Source organism: Lasioglossum baleicum, chromosome 13 (genome assembly GCF_051020765.1).
Source record: "Lasioglossum baleicum chromosome 13, iyLasBale1, whole genome shotgun sequence".
Classification (NCBI taxonomy): domain Eukaryota; kingdom Metazoa; phylum Arthropoda; class Insecta; order Hymenoptera; family Halictidae; genus Lasioglossum; species Lasioglossum baleicum.
This window is the reverse complement of record NC_134941.1, coordinates 14,912,700-14,928,194: the sequence shown is the minus strand read 5'-3', so window position 1 is coordinate 14,928,194 and position 15,495 is coordinate 14,912,700. Positions and strand designations below refer to the sequence as shown.

Genomic DNA, 15,495 nt, shown 5'->3' with positions numbered 1-15,495 from the left:
CATATGGGCACCCAGGAGTATTAGATAATGGTGTTAGCTCTCCCCACGTATATCCAACCGCCCTTGCCTCTGGCTCCGAACCCTTAGCACAAAGAACCCCATCTATACAGAGGGTAGAATGCACGCCGCATGCATTATTGCTGGCCCCGTTGCTTGGTGCCCTTTATAGGGCCCCTCTCCTCCCCATCCTCTCTCCCCCTCTCTCTCTCTCTCTCTGTCTCTCTCTCTACATCTCTCTATCTTCCTCTCTCTTCCTCTTGATTGTGTTTCAAACTTCAGTCTTAACTTGCCGGTGCATCCCGAATGCAAAGGGCGCTCTCTGTCACCGCCACCGTATTTGCAATCCCTTTTGCCGATGGCCCCGAACCTGTCGCCGGATTACACTCTTCTTACGGAAGGGACGGCCGAGAGAGGATATTGGAACACCTATATTGCCTCCTTTCCGAATTTTATCGGCCATTTTCGCACCACCGGCATACCCTTCAACCCTTTGTACCCTTCCTTGGGGACTTCATTTCGCAAACGGCACAGGAACAGAGCCGTTGTTTGAACGGAACGCTCGCCGGGATTCTCGGAAGTGAAGCTCGATGATGCTCTTCGGCAGTGGGCTGATCGATTTTTGACTTTCCCGTCCCTTTGAAGCTGAGAGGAAGTTTTTCAGACGGGGAGGAAGTGTCACTCTTCTAGTTACACTGACTCCCATTAATATTCGGACGCTCTAAAAAAGGCGATAATCTTTTTAATATTGGACTAAAATATCCATATCAATGTAGAGAAAATACTAAAATATTCATTTTACAACTTTTTTATGTGGGCCTATATTGAAAATTTAAAAAATACTTTTTATAGATCTATTTCAATTAAGCATATCCTGAAAATTTCGTCAGAATCGGTCGATGTTGCAATGAGCTACAAGCGTTTAAAGATGGTAAAAATTGCAGATTTTCACGATTTTCGACCTGTAACAGCAGTTATAGAACGATGAAACTTTCACAATGCATATAATCCACACGGATCTACAAAACACATTTTTCAAAATTTCAATATAGGTCCGCATAAAAAAGTTGTAAAATGCAACATTCAGTATTTCCTCTACAATTCCGGTCAAATGCAATTTTTCGAAAAAATTTCTTTCCCCATCCTGTAGTAAACCAATTGCTTTAGCTTTCCAAAAAAGTTCAAATCCTATAGTCCAATATTTGAAAAAGTTACAGTGTTTTTAAGAGTGTCCGAATATTAGTGGGAGTCACTGTATGTAAGGATTTCATTCTACCTGTATGAAGAACATCCTTATTATTACAAACCATTTTGCACGCAGCATCTGTAACCTTTTTCTAACAAACAGGTCAGGCTGACTACCCAATTTGTTCCTCCTCAATTTATCGATCTTACCAGTATCGATTATCCGTGCCTCCGATGCCTGAAGTCTCCATTATCCCAACATGCTTCGCATATAAATAGGTCAATCTAATTGTAAAGCGATCCATCAAAATTACAATTATCTCATGTAATTCAGCACAGTAACTAAGTAACTCTGACTTTCGAATTTCCTCGGATCAGTTCGTATAATCGTGGCTCCATTGCATCCGAAACATCTCGGAAGTATCTTTCTCGCGCGAACAAGAACAATTTCCCCATCTTCTCCGCAACATAAACCCAACTCATCCCTTTCCCCTGAAAAACCGACCCCCGCGGAAGACCCCAGACTAAAAAACTCGGTTCGGAGATAGCCGGTAAAACCGCCGGGGGTTACAAAGCTCCATTACCTATCTCAACGCGTGGAACGCATCCCCCGCGAGAATCCGAGTCTGGCAGTTCTGAAAGATCCGTCGAGGTTGGGATCCATATTGATCGGTTCTCGGATCGCGGGGCTTGTATTAGCCCACAAGAAGGGAGGTTAAAGGGGTGGGTTCGAGGGTGGCCGTGGTTGGAGTAGGTTTCGGCGCGAGAATAGGCCACGGACGGATACCTCTCGCGGTATTAACGTCTACAGAACGGATCAGGAGTTTCAGAAAGGGCTGCTTCTCTCTCTCTCTCTCCCTCTCGAGGGGATGTAGCAGGGGGTTGAACGACGAAAGGGGGTTGTAGGGGGGTAGAGAGAGAGAGAGCGAGAGGATAGCCGAAAGGAGCACGCGGGGAGTTCGGTTGATTTTGAGGGGTTGCTACGGGGGTTGTCGTGGCGTACCCCTGCGGGCTCCCGCTCTCGGCTCCTAGAGGCCAGGGTGGTTTACCCCCGACGACCGTAATACGGCTCTGCACGAAGGGTGAGAGTGCAGCGAACAAGTATGAGTCGATGCACATATACAGACGTACACAGACTGTGTACACAGACACACACGCAAGAGACCCGGCTGCGTTGCACGCGCGGCTAGCCGCGTGCTTCGCGCACGGCAAATGATGTTAATGGAAAAAGATTTGTTTTTTCTCTCTTTCTCCAACCCCCGCCCCCAGTACCGCGGCTCGCCCACCCACGCTTTTCTACATCGTTCTCGTTCGCGTGCTCCCTGCTCGCTGGCCGGTTAATGTATTCGCGGAATTTGTTGCTAAACGGAATCAATGGCCGACCCTGCTGTTCGCTGGTTTTCCAAATTTTTCTTTGCTACGCAACGCGGTACACGGTTCGATCCTTCGACTTTTGTTACTCTGAAATGCATTCTTCGCGCTCGTACACTTATCGCTCATTTAGTTTTTAATCAATTGTTTAACGTCGCACCGACCACTTGTGCGGGCTGTTAGCAATTTCGTACTGTAATCGACAATACGGTTTTCCATTTAGAAAATTCTCGACAGAGATTGCGGGTCACTGGTGCAAACAGACCCCGAAATCGTCCACCGTGTCGTTAATGATTCAGCCTGATTTGTAGATAGTCAGGGCGTTAATTCAGCAGGTGAACCGGGTTTTTGTTGATTTACTATAAACGAACGAACCCCCCGGCCCTTCGGTCTCTTTTATCATGCGCACAGTAATTTGTATAGTGTAAATGTTATTTGATTTTAGTATTTCGCTCGTAAATCACCGGGGTTCTGAAGTTCTAAGTTTCATAAATAATGTTGTTAGTTATGACGCCACGGCGGCGGTGTGATCGGTCGGTTTAAATGCAATGGCAGAAGGGTTACCGTGTAATAATTCACAGGTAGAACAGATCGATAATGAGGGTTGTAAAGTTCCGGGCGTCGTGGAATCTTTTCCTTGTACATTATTACCGATGTTTGCCGTCGTAAATTTTGCGTGTAGCGTACCTAGACTCGTCGAGTTGTAAGGCGTGCCGTACCGAACGAAAAGGGGACCACTGAATCGGTAATAATCGATAAATGTGCCCTCGAAAAGGGACAGACCGCCTACATCCCCTTCTCTTTTCACCCTTAGTCGAGTTTCGAAGAATCCTTCGGATCGGTCTGTGCGTGGTTTCGAGGAGGCACGCTTCCGGCCGAGAAATAGGCCAAATCGGATCTCTCTCTACCTCGTATACAATCTCCATTGGCCCTCAGGCAAAATCACACCCCCATGGTCACTCTAAAAATTATTTTAGCGACAATCTTTCACAAAATGATTTCTCGCAGGATTAATCACTGGAAAAAGGGGTGAAAGCACAATATAGGTCAACATTACCCCTTCCCAAGTTAACCCCGTAACTGCGGGATTTAGTTTTAACTCTCATCCGTCACTCGTGTCAATCCGACACAGTCTTCCCGAAATAAGTTATACTGTTCTGTTACTTGCAGGTAAGTTTGTCCGAAACTTCGCGATTTTTATTTTTGTAACGCGAAACACATAACCGAAAAACAACTGTTTACCTTGTTACTTCATCGATTTTTTGTCACTGTGTCAATTTGACGTCGAGGGACAGATTCAGTTCGTGACGTGAGGGACGGATGAGGGTTAAAAATCCCCCACAGAGTGCGGAATTAAAACCAAGCAATGACGAGTATACGCGTCGAACGCAGGGCAAATGGTTCTGTTATAAATGTTACGAGAAACAAGGAAGGATTACATTTTGATTTGATAAAAAATGAACACTTCATTCTTGAAAAGGTAATTGTCATTGCGCGGCAATGGAGATTTGAATTGACTTGTATACACGTCGAACACAGTTAATTGGTTAAGGGATGTTGCGCTCCGAAGGAAGAGTAAAATTCGCATCCGGTTCCGAGCTTTCTCGACACTCTGTCCCAGGGGGTGGTGCAGCGAGGAGGTTGTAATCTACGTGAGAACCTCTGCGGGGTAAGTCTCACCCCATCCAGTCATGTGTGATGGACCTAAATGGATGAGACGCACCCCTGCAGCGGCTGCTGGCCTATCGGCTGTCCATAATTTTTGCTGCTATTCCAAAGGGTAATATCTAGAGGGTGGACAGAGTCCGGATAGTACATTGGGTGGGGGAGGAGGAGGAGGAGGAGGAGGAGGAGGGACGGAGTGTACCTCCGAGAGGGCTACGTGTACTAAGTACTCTCCTGCTTCGTGTCGCATTAAAAATGTCGGCGGCTTTTGTTGCGTCTAGACGAAAGTCTCCCTTTTGCCCTGGTCCTGCGTCTATTAACTTTGCCGGCGGGACGCGGCGCGGCGTTTCTTTTGCTTGGGATTCCTTCGCGCTCGGCTTTGAACATCGATTGATCCATATCGGTCCGTGTCATTAAAGGGTGAAACGCACGGGGGTGCATATTAGCGTCGATGCTGCACCCACCCTTTAGTCCGGATTTTCTGCTGTGCTTTTTCTCGCGTAGACAAATTATTTAGGTTACGTTCTATCAGGATCAAGCAAAGTACGTTTAAAAAATTATCTAGGCACTGTCAATTGTAAAAAGAATTCGCCATTTAGAGCATCGATCACAATTTGAGTGTCAGGGACGAGATGTTTAACGATCGAAGAAGTTGTAAAACTTGGAAGCAGGAATCAGAGGTTCGGTGCTAGCAGTTGTAGATGGTGTGGCGGCTAACAGTCGTCGTTTTGGGGTGGGCCAGGTTATGCGAAGGAGCGCGAGGGAGGAGCGCCGGTCCTGGAGATATTACGTAGGTTCATTTCGACGTGAATCGATTTGGCAAATTGGTCAATCGCTGAGGGGCCAAAATTTCAGTAGCGGCCGGGAGGATAGGGTAGTAACGGAAAGGTCGAGCGAACTGTGTTGGGTTGGAGAGAGGGTGTGGGGCAGGCTGGGGGTGGCGGATGGTGGCTGCAGAGACGGTGTAAGGAAATTGTTCCGACGTGTCCACTTCCTCTCGCCCTGATGAGTTCCGTTCTACCGCTGGATGGCAGTTGCCCGGGATTCGGAAAGAATCGAGCCTTCGACAGTGAACGGGATCAAACTTACCTACGCCGACGGTCCGTCGGCCCATCAGGCTTCTCTTTTTACACGTAATTCCCTTGATTGACAATCTTTCCGGCGGCGCTGCCATTTTTCTCGGGCTGGAAGAACAGCATGAATCCTTCAGGTTCGAGGTAATTCTTGTCGGCGGAGAATGCTCGTCATAAAAACCATTCTTCACCCCCCAAACATTATAGAAACTAAACCGTTTCAAATGAATTATGTCCCCGTGCAGTAAACGTTGGAATTACTCGTCGGTTAGAGCGAGACTCCGTTTAAATTTTCAGCATGGACCGCATAAACTGTCACGTTTATTATAAAATAGCTGCTTCATAGAATATCCGTTTGTTAAACAACATTCAGACATCGTTCTTCTAGTCCCCCGTATTTAGCCTGCGAACTCGATCAGAAGGAACGCAATTGAACGCGGAACAGCAAGTTTGCGGGAAAGCTGGTTGGCTGAGAAGTCGGCCAGTCAATCTCCAGATAAAAAAATGGTCGAGAATTCGCAGGGAGAGTGGAGCAGACTGTCATACACATCACCCGCAGGATTTCTCGGTCATCCAGTTAGAGGCCAGCGTAGGAAAAAGCGAAACGAGGCGTGTCGCGACAGGATCGCAGCATAGGAGTTCCGACGCCAGCTCCGCGACAAATCAACTTCATCGAGCTGATCTCGACACCGGTCTCTCTTGTTCTGTACTGCTATGCTTCAGCTGTGTGTTGCCGAGTAACAAGCGCGTCTAGGCACGAGAGTCGCCCGACTGGCAGTCAGGCAGAGAGGCAGGCAGATGTGAAGCGGGGGTGGGCAGGCGCGACTGCATTAACGGGGCCAGTGTCAGAAGATCAAACAAGATAATTAATCTCGTTAGTCCCGAATCAACCTGCGCTCTCTATTATCGGATTACCATACCGGTTGCCCGGCAATTTGTCAACGCGTCGTGCCATGTTCCTCTGCGATTCCTTTGCACCGGCCGGATCACGATCGCGCGGAACCTTCGTTTTCCTCGGATTAACCCCTTCCCCTACGATTTAAGTTCCGAGAGCGCGTGCCGTAAGCAACAAGGTCGGTTACACGTCGAGCCACTTTCGGTTTGGCGGAGCGTTCCAAGTTGTGAAAATCACACACGTCTTTTGATATGTAAATACATACAGTGACGGATCTACAAAACGTATTTTTTAAATTTTCAAACAAAATTTTCAAATAAAAAAGTTGTAAAATGCAACTTTTAGTATTTTGTTTTTAGTATTTTTTATTGCTCCAGCTTCCCAAAAATGTTCAGATCGTATAGTACAATATTAAAAAAGTTATCGTCCTTTTTAGAGTGTTCGAATATTAATCCGAGTCGCTGTATGCAAGGCGCAAGTAATTTCATTTTGCAAGATGATTTTTGTTTTATCTGTTTCCAGTCAATTTGACTAGATTCGGAAGTTCTAGTTCACGTCTCTCGCACGATGTTGCAGACGGAGGTGTATCTCGCCTTGAAAATCGAAACGGACCAGAGGGTCGGCATCCGCGGCTGAAATTTTGTTCTTCCTGTCGGCGTTCCTCCGTCTGTTTTTTTTCTGTTTGCCTAAATCCGGGGTCACCTTTATTAACCGGAAGCATAAAGGCGAGTTCTCGGGTATGCAAGCGCAGTGAATTTGTCGCTGCAAAGGCAATCCTCGGGGTGTGCATCGCGTTGCAATCTTGTTCGCGGGGTTCGCGGAACGCGCTGGTTCGCGGAACAAAGGAAATTGCGGATCGGTCTAAGTCACGAGCGCGAGGAAACCATCGAAAGGGGGTGTGGTCGGGCGCATGCGGGAACGATCGGCTGTGCGAGAAAGAAACGGCGGAAAAGAGAGAAAAAATCGAGCGAGGGAATAAAAAGGAAAATGGAACGGGAGAATAAGAGAAGGTGTAGCGCAAATTGAATATACGCAGCGGCCAGCTCGCAGAGGCCAGTCTGATTCGGATAGAATTTTCAAGGAGAAATTCGTAAATCGTCGACTGGCCCTGAATCGCTATTTTCATTGGAAGGGAAGTGCAATTGGGTCTTTCTCCAAGGTACAGGGTGGCTCCGAGGGACCGTTGCGGGCCTGGAGAAAGAAAAAGGGACTCGTGGAAGTAAGGCGTGCTTGTTATAAAACAATCTCGTAAAAGTTTATACGGGCTTTCGCCGAGCAACGACCGCAACTTTTACCTCAACCGATCTTCCGACGTTTCGTAAAGCAAGCCTCGAAAAGCGGGGGACCGGCTCTGAAATTTGGGACTTTAGGCAGAAACCCTATCGTAAAGTCGATGATCAAATTGTCCTCGTAAACGACCGCGAGAGTCCCAGCAAACAGTTGAACTTTAGAGAACCTACCGAACCGGGAAAACGGTTTCTTGCGAGCCAACGAAAGAAACAGTCCTTAAGTGTGGTTTCGTAAGCGGCCCGCGGGGAAATTCTTGCGGTTTATTACCTTTTATGACGGCACCGACGATCCTTCGCAAACGGTCAGTTCTTTTTCTATTCATCGGTCCCAGACCGATTTACACGGAACATTGCCTCCTCTTTATTTAAGCTGCTTTGAAATATACGATTGATTCGAAAGTTGTTTAAGAAAACCTGTAAAAACTGGTTCAAGTGGTTATCACTCAAGCGGTTAGCAGCCATAAATGTCCAGGCAATTACGCTTATTTGGGTACGTCGGAACAAACGGTTTAGGACAGTTTCGGCCATTGAACGAGTACGATAATCAAATTAAGGTTAGGTGGTTTTCAAGCTTTTCAGCTTTCAGGCTTTATACTCTGACTGGGTGTAAACGTTTTCAAGTTTCATTACGATTTACGAAATACGAAGGGATTAACATTATGTCGGCTGGTAATTTAGGCTCCGATGTGTTTATAGCAGTACTGTTCCGTTACTTCCGTTCTCTGTTATTCGGAACGGACCGAGAATACGACGTAAGCGGTAGCTCTCACAGAACGCGGTATACACGCGTGGCCGCCCTCGCCTCTGTCTCTGCGCGCGCCCCCAGGGGCACAGGGCGGCTCACGCAGAGCCGCGGGGGCCACAGCGCAGCTTCTCTTTAATCCGGTGGGCCAGCCGCGGCTGTGTTTCGCGAGCGGATCGATAACCGATAACGAGGTCGAAGCATTGCGATGCAAAACAGCTCGTTAGGCGTCTCGTGAGGCTCTATCCTGCTACCGGCCCAAGAAGAACACCCCCCTAAACATCTTAAAAGACGCCGCGGGGGCGGAGATCTTGCCGCTTTCTTCGCTCCCACCCCTTGAAGAAACACAGTCCTCCTCGGCTTATTACAATAAAATTCCCGCGGTCTTCTTCGAGGAGACCCATCCTCCAAGGACCTCGTGTAATCCTCGACACGTCCCCTGGAAAGGGACGATGATGGAGGCAATTAGTCGCGCGATTCTCCTTACTTCCATTCCAGCGCTCCTCTTCTTCTACTTCTTCCACTCCTTCCACTTCTTCGTCGTCATTGGCAAGTAGTTCGAACGATTAATACCCGGACCTCTTCTTGAATGGGAGGGAATTGGTCTCCTTGGTACCGTGTCGGGACGGTTCCATAGGTCTAGCTTTGATCAGGCTCACTCCGTTCGACTCCCATCTTTTTCTTCGTCTAACGAGCCCCGACCGTTGGTGTATGTAATTAGGATCATCGTCTTCGTTTGACTGCGGTGCTACTCGGTCTAGAGATGTATTCAGGTTATCCGACGGCTGTGAGAGACTCTTCGGGCACTCTCTGGTTTGCCGCGATTCTTCCCAACGAGACCAAGAATCGTCTGTCAAGGATCGTCTATTTTCGGCGATTCGACGTCTGGCCAATTAAATGGATTTACGGCCAAAAAGGGAATTTATTAACACTTTACCTACCGGAAAATAGTCTTTTCAATAATTGTGCTGTACCAAAAAACAGCATAGAAATTTTCTTTTGCAATTTTACATTAAATGAAACTATTAGATGACGTTATTGAGGGTGTTATAGAAGGTTCCATTAAAGAGTGTTTGGCCACGTCCCATAGATTTGTCAAAATTATGCGATAATCACCGGTCGGTAATGTGTTAATTTCGAAGATTCGCAATTCTTGGCGAAGTATTCTATGAGGTTTATTAATGGGATTGTGTCGAAAGTGTCTTCAATGTTGGTAGCTAGTGTTAACATTGCTGAATCACAGTGAAAATAATTTTCTTCTGAATATTGAAGAGATTCCCAATTCTTGGCGAGGTGGTTGCCCTGAATTATATTTTGAGGTTTCTTCTGGTTTAGATAATCGTTGAAAGTGTTTTCAATGTTGACAGCTAGTATTAACATTGCTCAATCACCTATTGACAGTGAAAGGCAAAGTTCCTCTCGACACTGAAGATTCAATTTGCAACAGAGAATGGCCCAGGAATATTGTCAGGCATTTCTCCGGTTTGGTTAATTGCCAGACGCGTCAGTAAATATGGAAAGAAATGTTGACTTGGTACCAGTTCGTTGCGATTAATGCGGAGAATTGTTATTTCCCTCCATTCAGATTCGTCCGGGCCTTTCTTCGGCAATGTTAGCGCGGCGCAGGTTTATTTATTAAATGTTCCAGGGTTGCAGGTTGTAGATCCAGCTCGCCCGATCCGCGGAAATCCTGTTCTTATCCGGGCGAGCTTTCCGATCGTGCTGACATTGTCCAGCAGCGAAGAGAGCCCTTTACAGCGGCGTAATCCACGCTACGCGGCCAACGGACGTAAACCCTAGTCTGTCTCTCTCTCTCTCTCTCTCTCTCTCTCTCTCTCTCTCTCTCTCTCTCATCCTTGTCCTCTCTTACTCCCTCGGTCCTTCCATCGCGCGTCGAGCAGCCTCTTTCGCATGCGTGGCCGATTGCGGTCGCCGCGTTGTTGGCCAGGTTCACCGGTTGAATCGGAGGCCGAAGGTGCGGGAAGACACGGGGTCGCGGGGATGACGGGGCGGTTACTAATTGTCCGAGTCCTTCGCCCCGCGAGTACCCCCTCATCAACGCTGATTGCCTAACTCTAGGACCCTCGAGCTCTGTCCTCACGATCCTGCCACCGCCAGGGAGAATCCTCTCGCCACCGCGTCGCGCGCTGGACACCCTCTCGCGTTCCACACCCTCACGAGACCGTGGACAAACGCGAAAAACCAACGAGATTGTTGCAATCCGGAGATTGTCGCTCCTTCAAATTCGTTCAAACCAACGCGCAATACCAGCACTGTTTTTCACCGGTACCATTTACCGTGTGCGAATACTTACTGAAATTATTAAAATAGAAACTATAATTCAATTCCTGCTTCTTACAATTGGTTATTAATAGACTGCGCACCTTCATGCAAAATAAAAAATGTTCGCAGGACACAGAAGCCAGATAAAAATTGTATTCTTCTTTTAATCAGCTTGTTAAGATGAAACTAATACCTTGATGTTCTTAAATGTTTTTAACATGGCCACTGCTGTAAAATTGTGCGCGCCCAGTTTTCTCATAAATGCATCAGATGCGCAGTCTAGTTGTTAATGATTTACGTATGACTGGCTGGGCGTTGCAGTACAATCCAGTGACTTCCGACAATAAACGTCGAACTGCAGAGGAATCGCGCCACTGACGAACGTAATCGGATAGCCTCCGAGCATCCAGGTGTATCGCGTTAAAATAGTACCGAACGCCAGCCTCGTAGAGAAATTCGAAGAATTCTTAACGAGAGTTTCGGAGGAGAGTTCGCGAGAGACAGAAGTAGAATATATTCCGTGTCCGGAGCGTGTTCGCGCCAACAATTCAGCCGGGTGTCTTCTATTTCGGAGTGCCGATATGTACACGGACGATCCCGGATTTCCTCGGCGAATATTCGTTCATACGTCCGATCCATTAGGCGAGCGGCTCTACGAAGGGGTTCGTCAAACACGGTAGTACCTCTCGCATCCGCTTGTGTTCGCTCGCTCTAGCTTGCGCGTTTCTATCTGTGCGCGCGCGTGTATATGTGTGGGGGTTGAAAAATCGCGAGGCGAGGAAGTCCGTCCGACGAAAGTCGATTATTCCGCCGGTGATTCGGGGCGCTGATTTTTTCCTCTCTTCCGCTGCTGACTCAATTATTCGTCGCGATTCTTTGGGCAAACATTAGTTAGCGCCGGCTGAAAATCTCTTTCTCTCTCTTTCTCTCTGTCTGTCGTTGGTGCGCAAGCACGGATTGCCTCCGATCGGTTTGGCTCTCGGTTCGTGCGGCGACCCTTCATGGTTACTTGGTTCCGTTGTCTACTCGTCAACGAACAACCCCCATGGCTGCCCCTGGGTGTCAACGCGGTTCTCATTTTCGTCCACCGTCAATCCAACAGAAAAAACAACCCGGCCCTCGTCTAGTTGTTTTCGACAGTTTTTTCCTGATAGCGCTTCCACCCACGTCCAACGGTAATATGTACCATGGTGGTGACATTGGGGTGGGTTATGTGTCGTAATTAAGGGTGAGTACCCGGAAATTGTTGGGTTCGGGTCGGGAACCGAAAATTCAAATAAGGTTTAATATATTAGGTTGTCCTAAAAGATTCTTCCATCACATGCACATTCCATATTGTTAGACAACATCAGTATGCACAAACAATACAATCTTCTGTTCGTTAATGTTTTATTATTCCTTAAGCTTCCCCTTTCTTGACCATGCCATTAGTTTTCTTAAAAACTGCTCTGAATTTCCACTGAGTACATTAATCGAGAACGAAACAAACTTTTGGGATAACCTAATATATTTCATTAAAATAAGGTTAAGTAGAAACGAAACTACTTTCCGAACGACCTAATAATTTACGAGATTAACCAGGCTCGATAATTTTTATACTGCAAGAATCACTCGGTAAGGGCACAAAGTATTCATTCAAAAAGTACAAGTGTCTCTATTCGACGAAACCATTCTTGCAAAATGAACAATGTTCCGAACAATCCGTACATGGTCCCACCGCCTCGCCGAACATCGGCAAACTCCGTGACAGAGGCCGCCTGGATAATTCACGGGACCAATCATCGGCGAGCATTGTACAATTTAAGAACACTCAATAGTCGATCATCCGTCCGAAAGTTCCTCTATCCGGCTTAATGAAAAATCGAATAACCATCGATTCCGTGTCGATCCGCCGCCAGTTTCCCGATCCCCATCGGACGCGAAAAAAAGAGAGGAGAGAAAAAAGGAAAACAAAAAAACACACACACAGAACGACGACTGGAGCATTCACCGAAACCCCGTTCTTTTTAATATTCATCCCGTTTCCCCGATGCATTCGTTATCAACCCCCGATAAGCCCGGACGCGCGGCCGCCTGGCTCGGGGAACGTTTTTGGTTTTCTTCGTCGGCCACGCGTCAAGAATTATATTCTCTGCGGGGGGGGGGTGGTAGCGGAGATCGAGGGGGTGAGAGAATACGGGGGCGTGGGCGAGGGGAGGGCGGCGAGAATTGAGTTATAGGATGTCACGGGGATTAACTGTCCTCGACTTCGACGAGCGCGGGCTTGACAAACACGTCCGGGCCGATTGCACGAGAGAGCCGCGCGCGCCGAAAGGCGAGCGACGCGAAACAGAGACGAGAGAGAGACGAGAGAGAGGAGAGAGCAACGGCTCGGGCCCGAAGCGAGTAACAAAAAAAAAAGAGAGAGCGCACTACAAAAATCGAATGAAACAAACTAGACGACGACGACAACAACAACAACAAACAAAACAAAAAAACAGAAGAGGAGCTCTCGTCGAGCTACGCGAATGGAATCCCTTGTCCTAGGTTATGTTTCACAGTGACATAGTGGCGGCCGGGCGCCAGGCTTCGACTATCGTAACACGATATCCGATGGAAGCGTCGAATTTGAGGCATTCCTCGTCGCCGTTCGCCCACCGGAAATCACCGGTACGCGAAATTTCGCGCTGCGCGCCTTCCAGCGAATGATTACCCGACGACACTGCGCGAAAAACGGCAATTATCCAGAAAAATCCCACTTCCGCGGCTGTCACTCTTGCTCCAATGATCGTCGACGTTCACATAAAAGAAAATTATTGTCTTCGTATGTTACAGATTGCAATAGTCTGAACCTTCGGCAAGCCATTTATCTCGAAAGATATTAGGTTGTCCGAAAAGTTTCTTTCGGAACGTGTTCCTTTAATGTTGCTAAATGAATACAAACAAAACGCGATAATCTTTGCGTTAATGTTTCAGTACTTCCTACCATGAATTTTTGCATTATGTGCACGACTCGAAAACCAGCTTTTGGAACAAAATATTCTGAAAAATATCTAAAAAATTGAAGTCCTTCTCTGCGTAACAGAGAAGAAGCATTGCCATGATGGGAGAAAGGACACGATCTCGCGCGACCGGACTTACGGGGACGTAAAATGATCGCGGAGGGAGATAAAACGATCGTTTCAGGGGATCGAGCCTACGGCGAGGATGAGAGACACTGTCGTTCCGCCGGCCTATCGGTACTAATACAGATCTCACGCACTCCCCTCAATATAAACCATTCTCCACCCTTGTGTTCGCCGTATGGGAACCCGTACGCACACGCGGCAACCTCGAACGACCGCGGCGGAACGACCATTCAGATTTAAATCGTGGCCAAGGGATAGACAGAGAGGTTGGACACACGGGGAGTGAAAAAAATATGGATCCCCCTTGCACCGGCACGAAGCGTTTCAATCTCTTTCACGGCCGATGCTAACGCGTGCAAGACGGATCCGGTGCCGTCGTTCACCGGGCACGTTGAAATGCCCACCCTTGGCGAGGGGAAACGGGAGAAAGCGAAGGTGAATCCCGTGACCGAGATTGCGGCCGACGGAATCGTTGATCAGCACGATTCCTTGGGAACGTGCGAGATTTTTTGGTCATGGGGATCGGACTGAATCGAGAAAGTTTCAGGGTGGGGGAGAAAAACGGTACTCGTTATGCAAGCTCACTGTTTCTAGAAAATAAAGAAGGATTTTAGGAGTTCAAAGTTTCCGAATTCTGCTGAAGGCGTAGAAAATTGAGAAATTAGACTAAATTTTTTAATAGAAAATCATAATACTCCGGAATGTAAAAAATTAATGGCAGAACTGTTCGGGGGAAAGAAAAATATCATGTTTTAAATGTTGCAGCATTTTCGATTTTATTCCTCTCGCTCGCGCATCTATAATACCATCTGTTTACATTAAATTAGATCTCTGGCTTATAAATAATATCAATATCTCTGTCTTTTGGTCTCTCTCTTTCTCTCACACGCATTCTCATCCACGCGTCGCCACAGTCACACTGCCACTCGTCCAATATTTATACATATGTAATAATAATCTCTCTCTACATTATTGTCCACGAACTATCTACACGTTTATACAAACGGACCGTATATACAATAATACTCTGTGTTCTCGCGAATGAAATGTACACACGACCGATGGCTCGTAAGTGACCAGCCTTCCAGCCATTCCTCGATCACCGTTGCGGAAAAGTTAGCGTACGATTATCGTAGGGTAACTACACCTATAATTTAATATACCGTCTTCGTAAAACCGAAGAAACCGTTTTGTCGTCGCAGAGAAGAGAACTCGTTTAACTCCAAAAAAAAACGAACTCTAGTGAACCGTTGCCACTGTCATCATCTCAAGAGTGTATCTTTCACAGGATTCTTGATCAGAATCATTGATCCTCGTCGAAGGAGGACGTAGGGCAAAAGGTTCGCTGACGATGCCTAAATAATCACTAGCCTTCCAGCGGGAGTCATCCGAGAGTCCCTCAGAGCCTTTACAACCCTGGCGAGCGATTAGTATGGCCTCCAAACGGGTTTGGCAGGTGGCGGTGACGCGATTTTCGTAGGCGATGGACTCCTCTGGGGCGATAGTTTGTGAGAGATGAGGGTTCTGGGTGCTTTTAGCTCGTTCCTCACGCCTTCCGTCGGCTTCTTGTTGTTGACCGTGGTCTCTGGCGACGAAGCCGTCGCGCTGATAAGCGACGACGTTGGCGGCAGCGTGTTCAATCTGATCGGTACGAACGCACTTCGAATTTCCTCAGCGGCTGATTCGCTTCCGGACTCGCTCGGACTTCTCGGCGGTGTCCTGGACGGGCTGGTAGGGATGGCAGGCTGCGAGCTGGTGGTAGTCGTCGTTTTCGGCGGCAGCGTCGCGTATTCCGTTGGGTATTTCACATGGTCGAACGGATAAGATGGTAGCACCGTTGGCGGGAACGTCGGCGGGAACAGATCCGTCGACGACATCGGGATAGTTC

At 47.6% G+C, this 15,495-nt stretch overlaps 1 protein-coding gene across 1 annotated transcript in view; it reads right to left on the bottom strand.

The window, feature by feature from the left end:
* Positions 1-15,495, bottom strand: part of LOC143214802 (uncharacterized) — a 36,831-nt gene that overhangs the window by 17,243 nt on the left and 4,093 nt on the right. The window contains exon 4 of the mRNA XM_076436204.1: positions 1-15,495. This exon is cut by the window's left edge and continues 17,243 nt beyond it. Coding sequence (XP_076292319.1) covers positions 15,035-15,495 — 461 coding nt within the window. The 3' untranslated portion in view covers positions 1-15,034.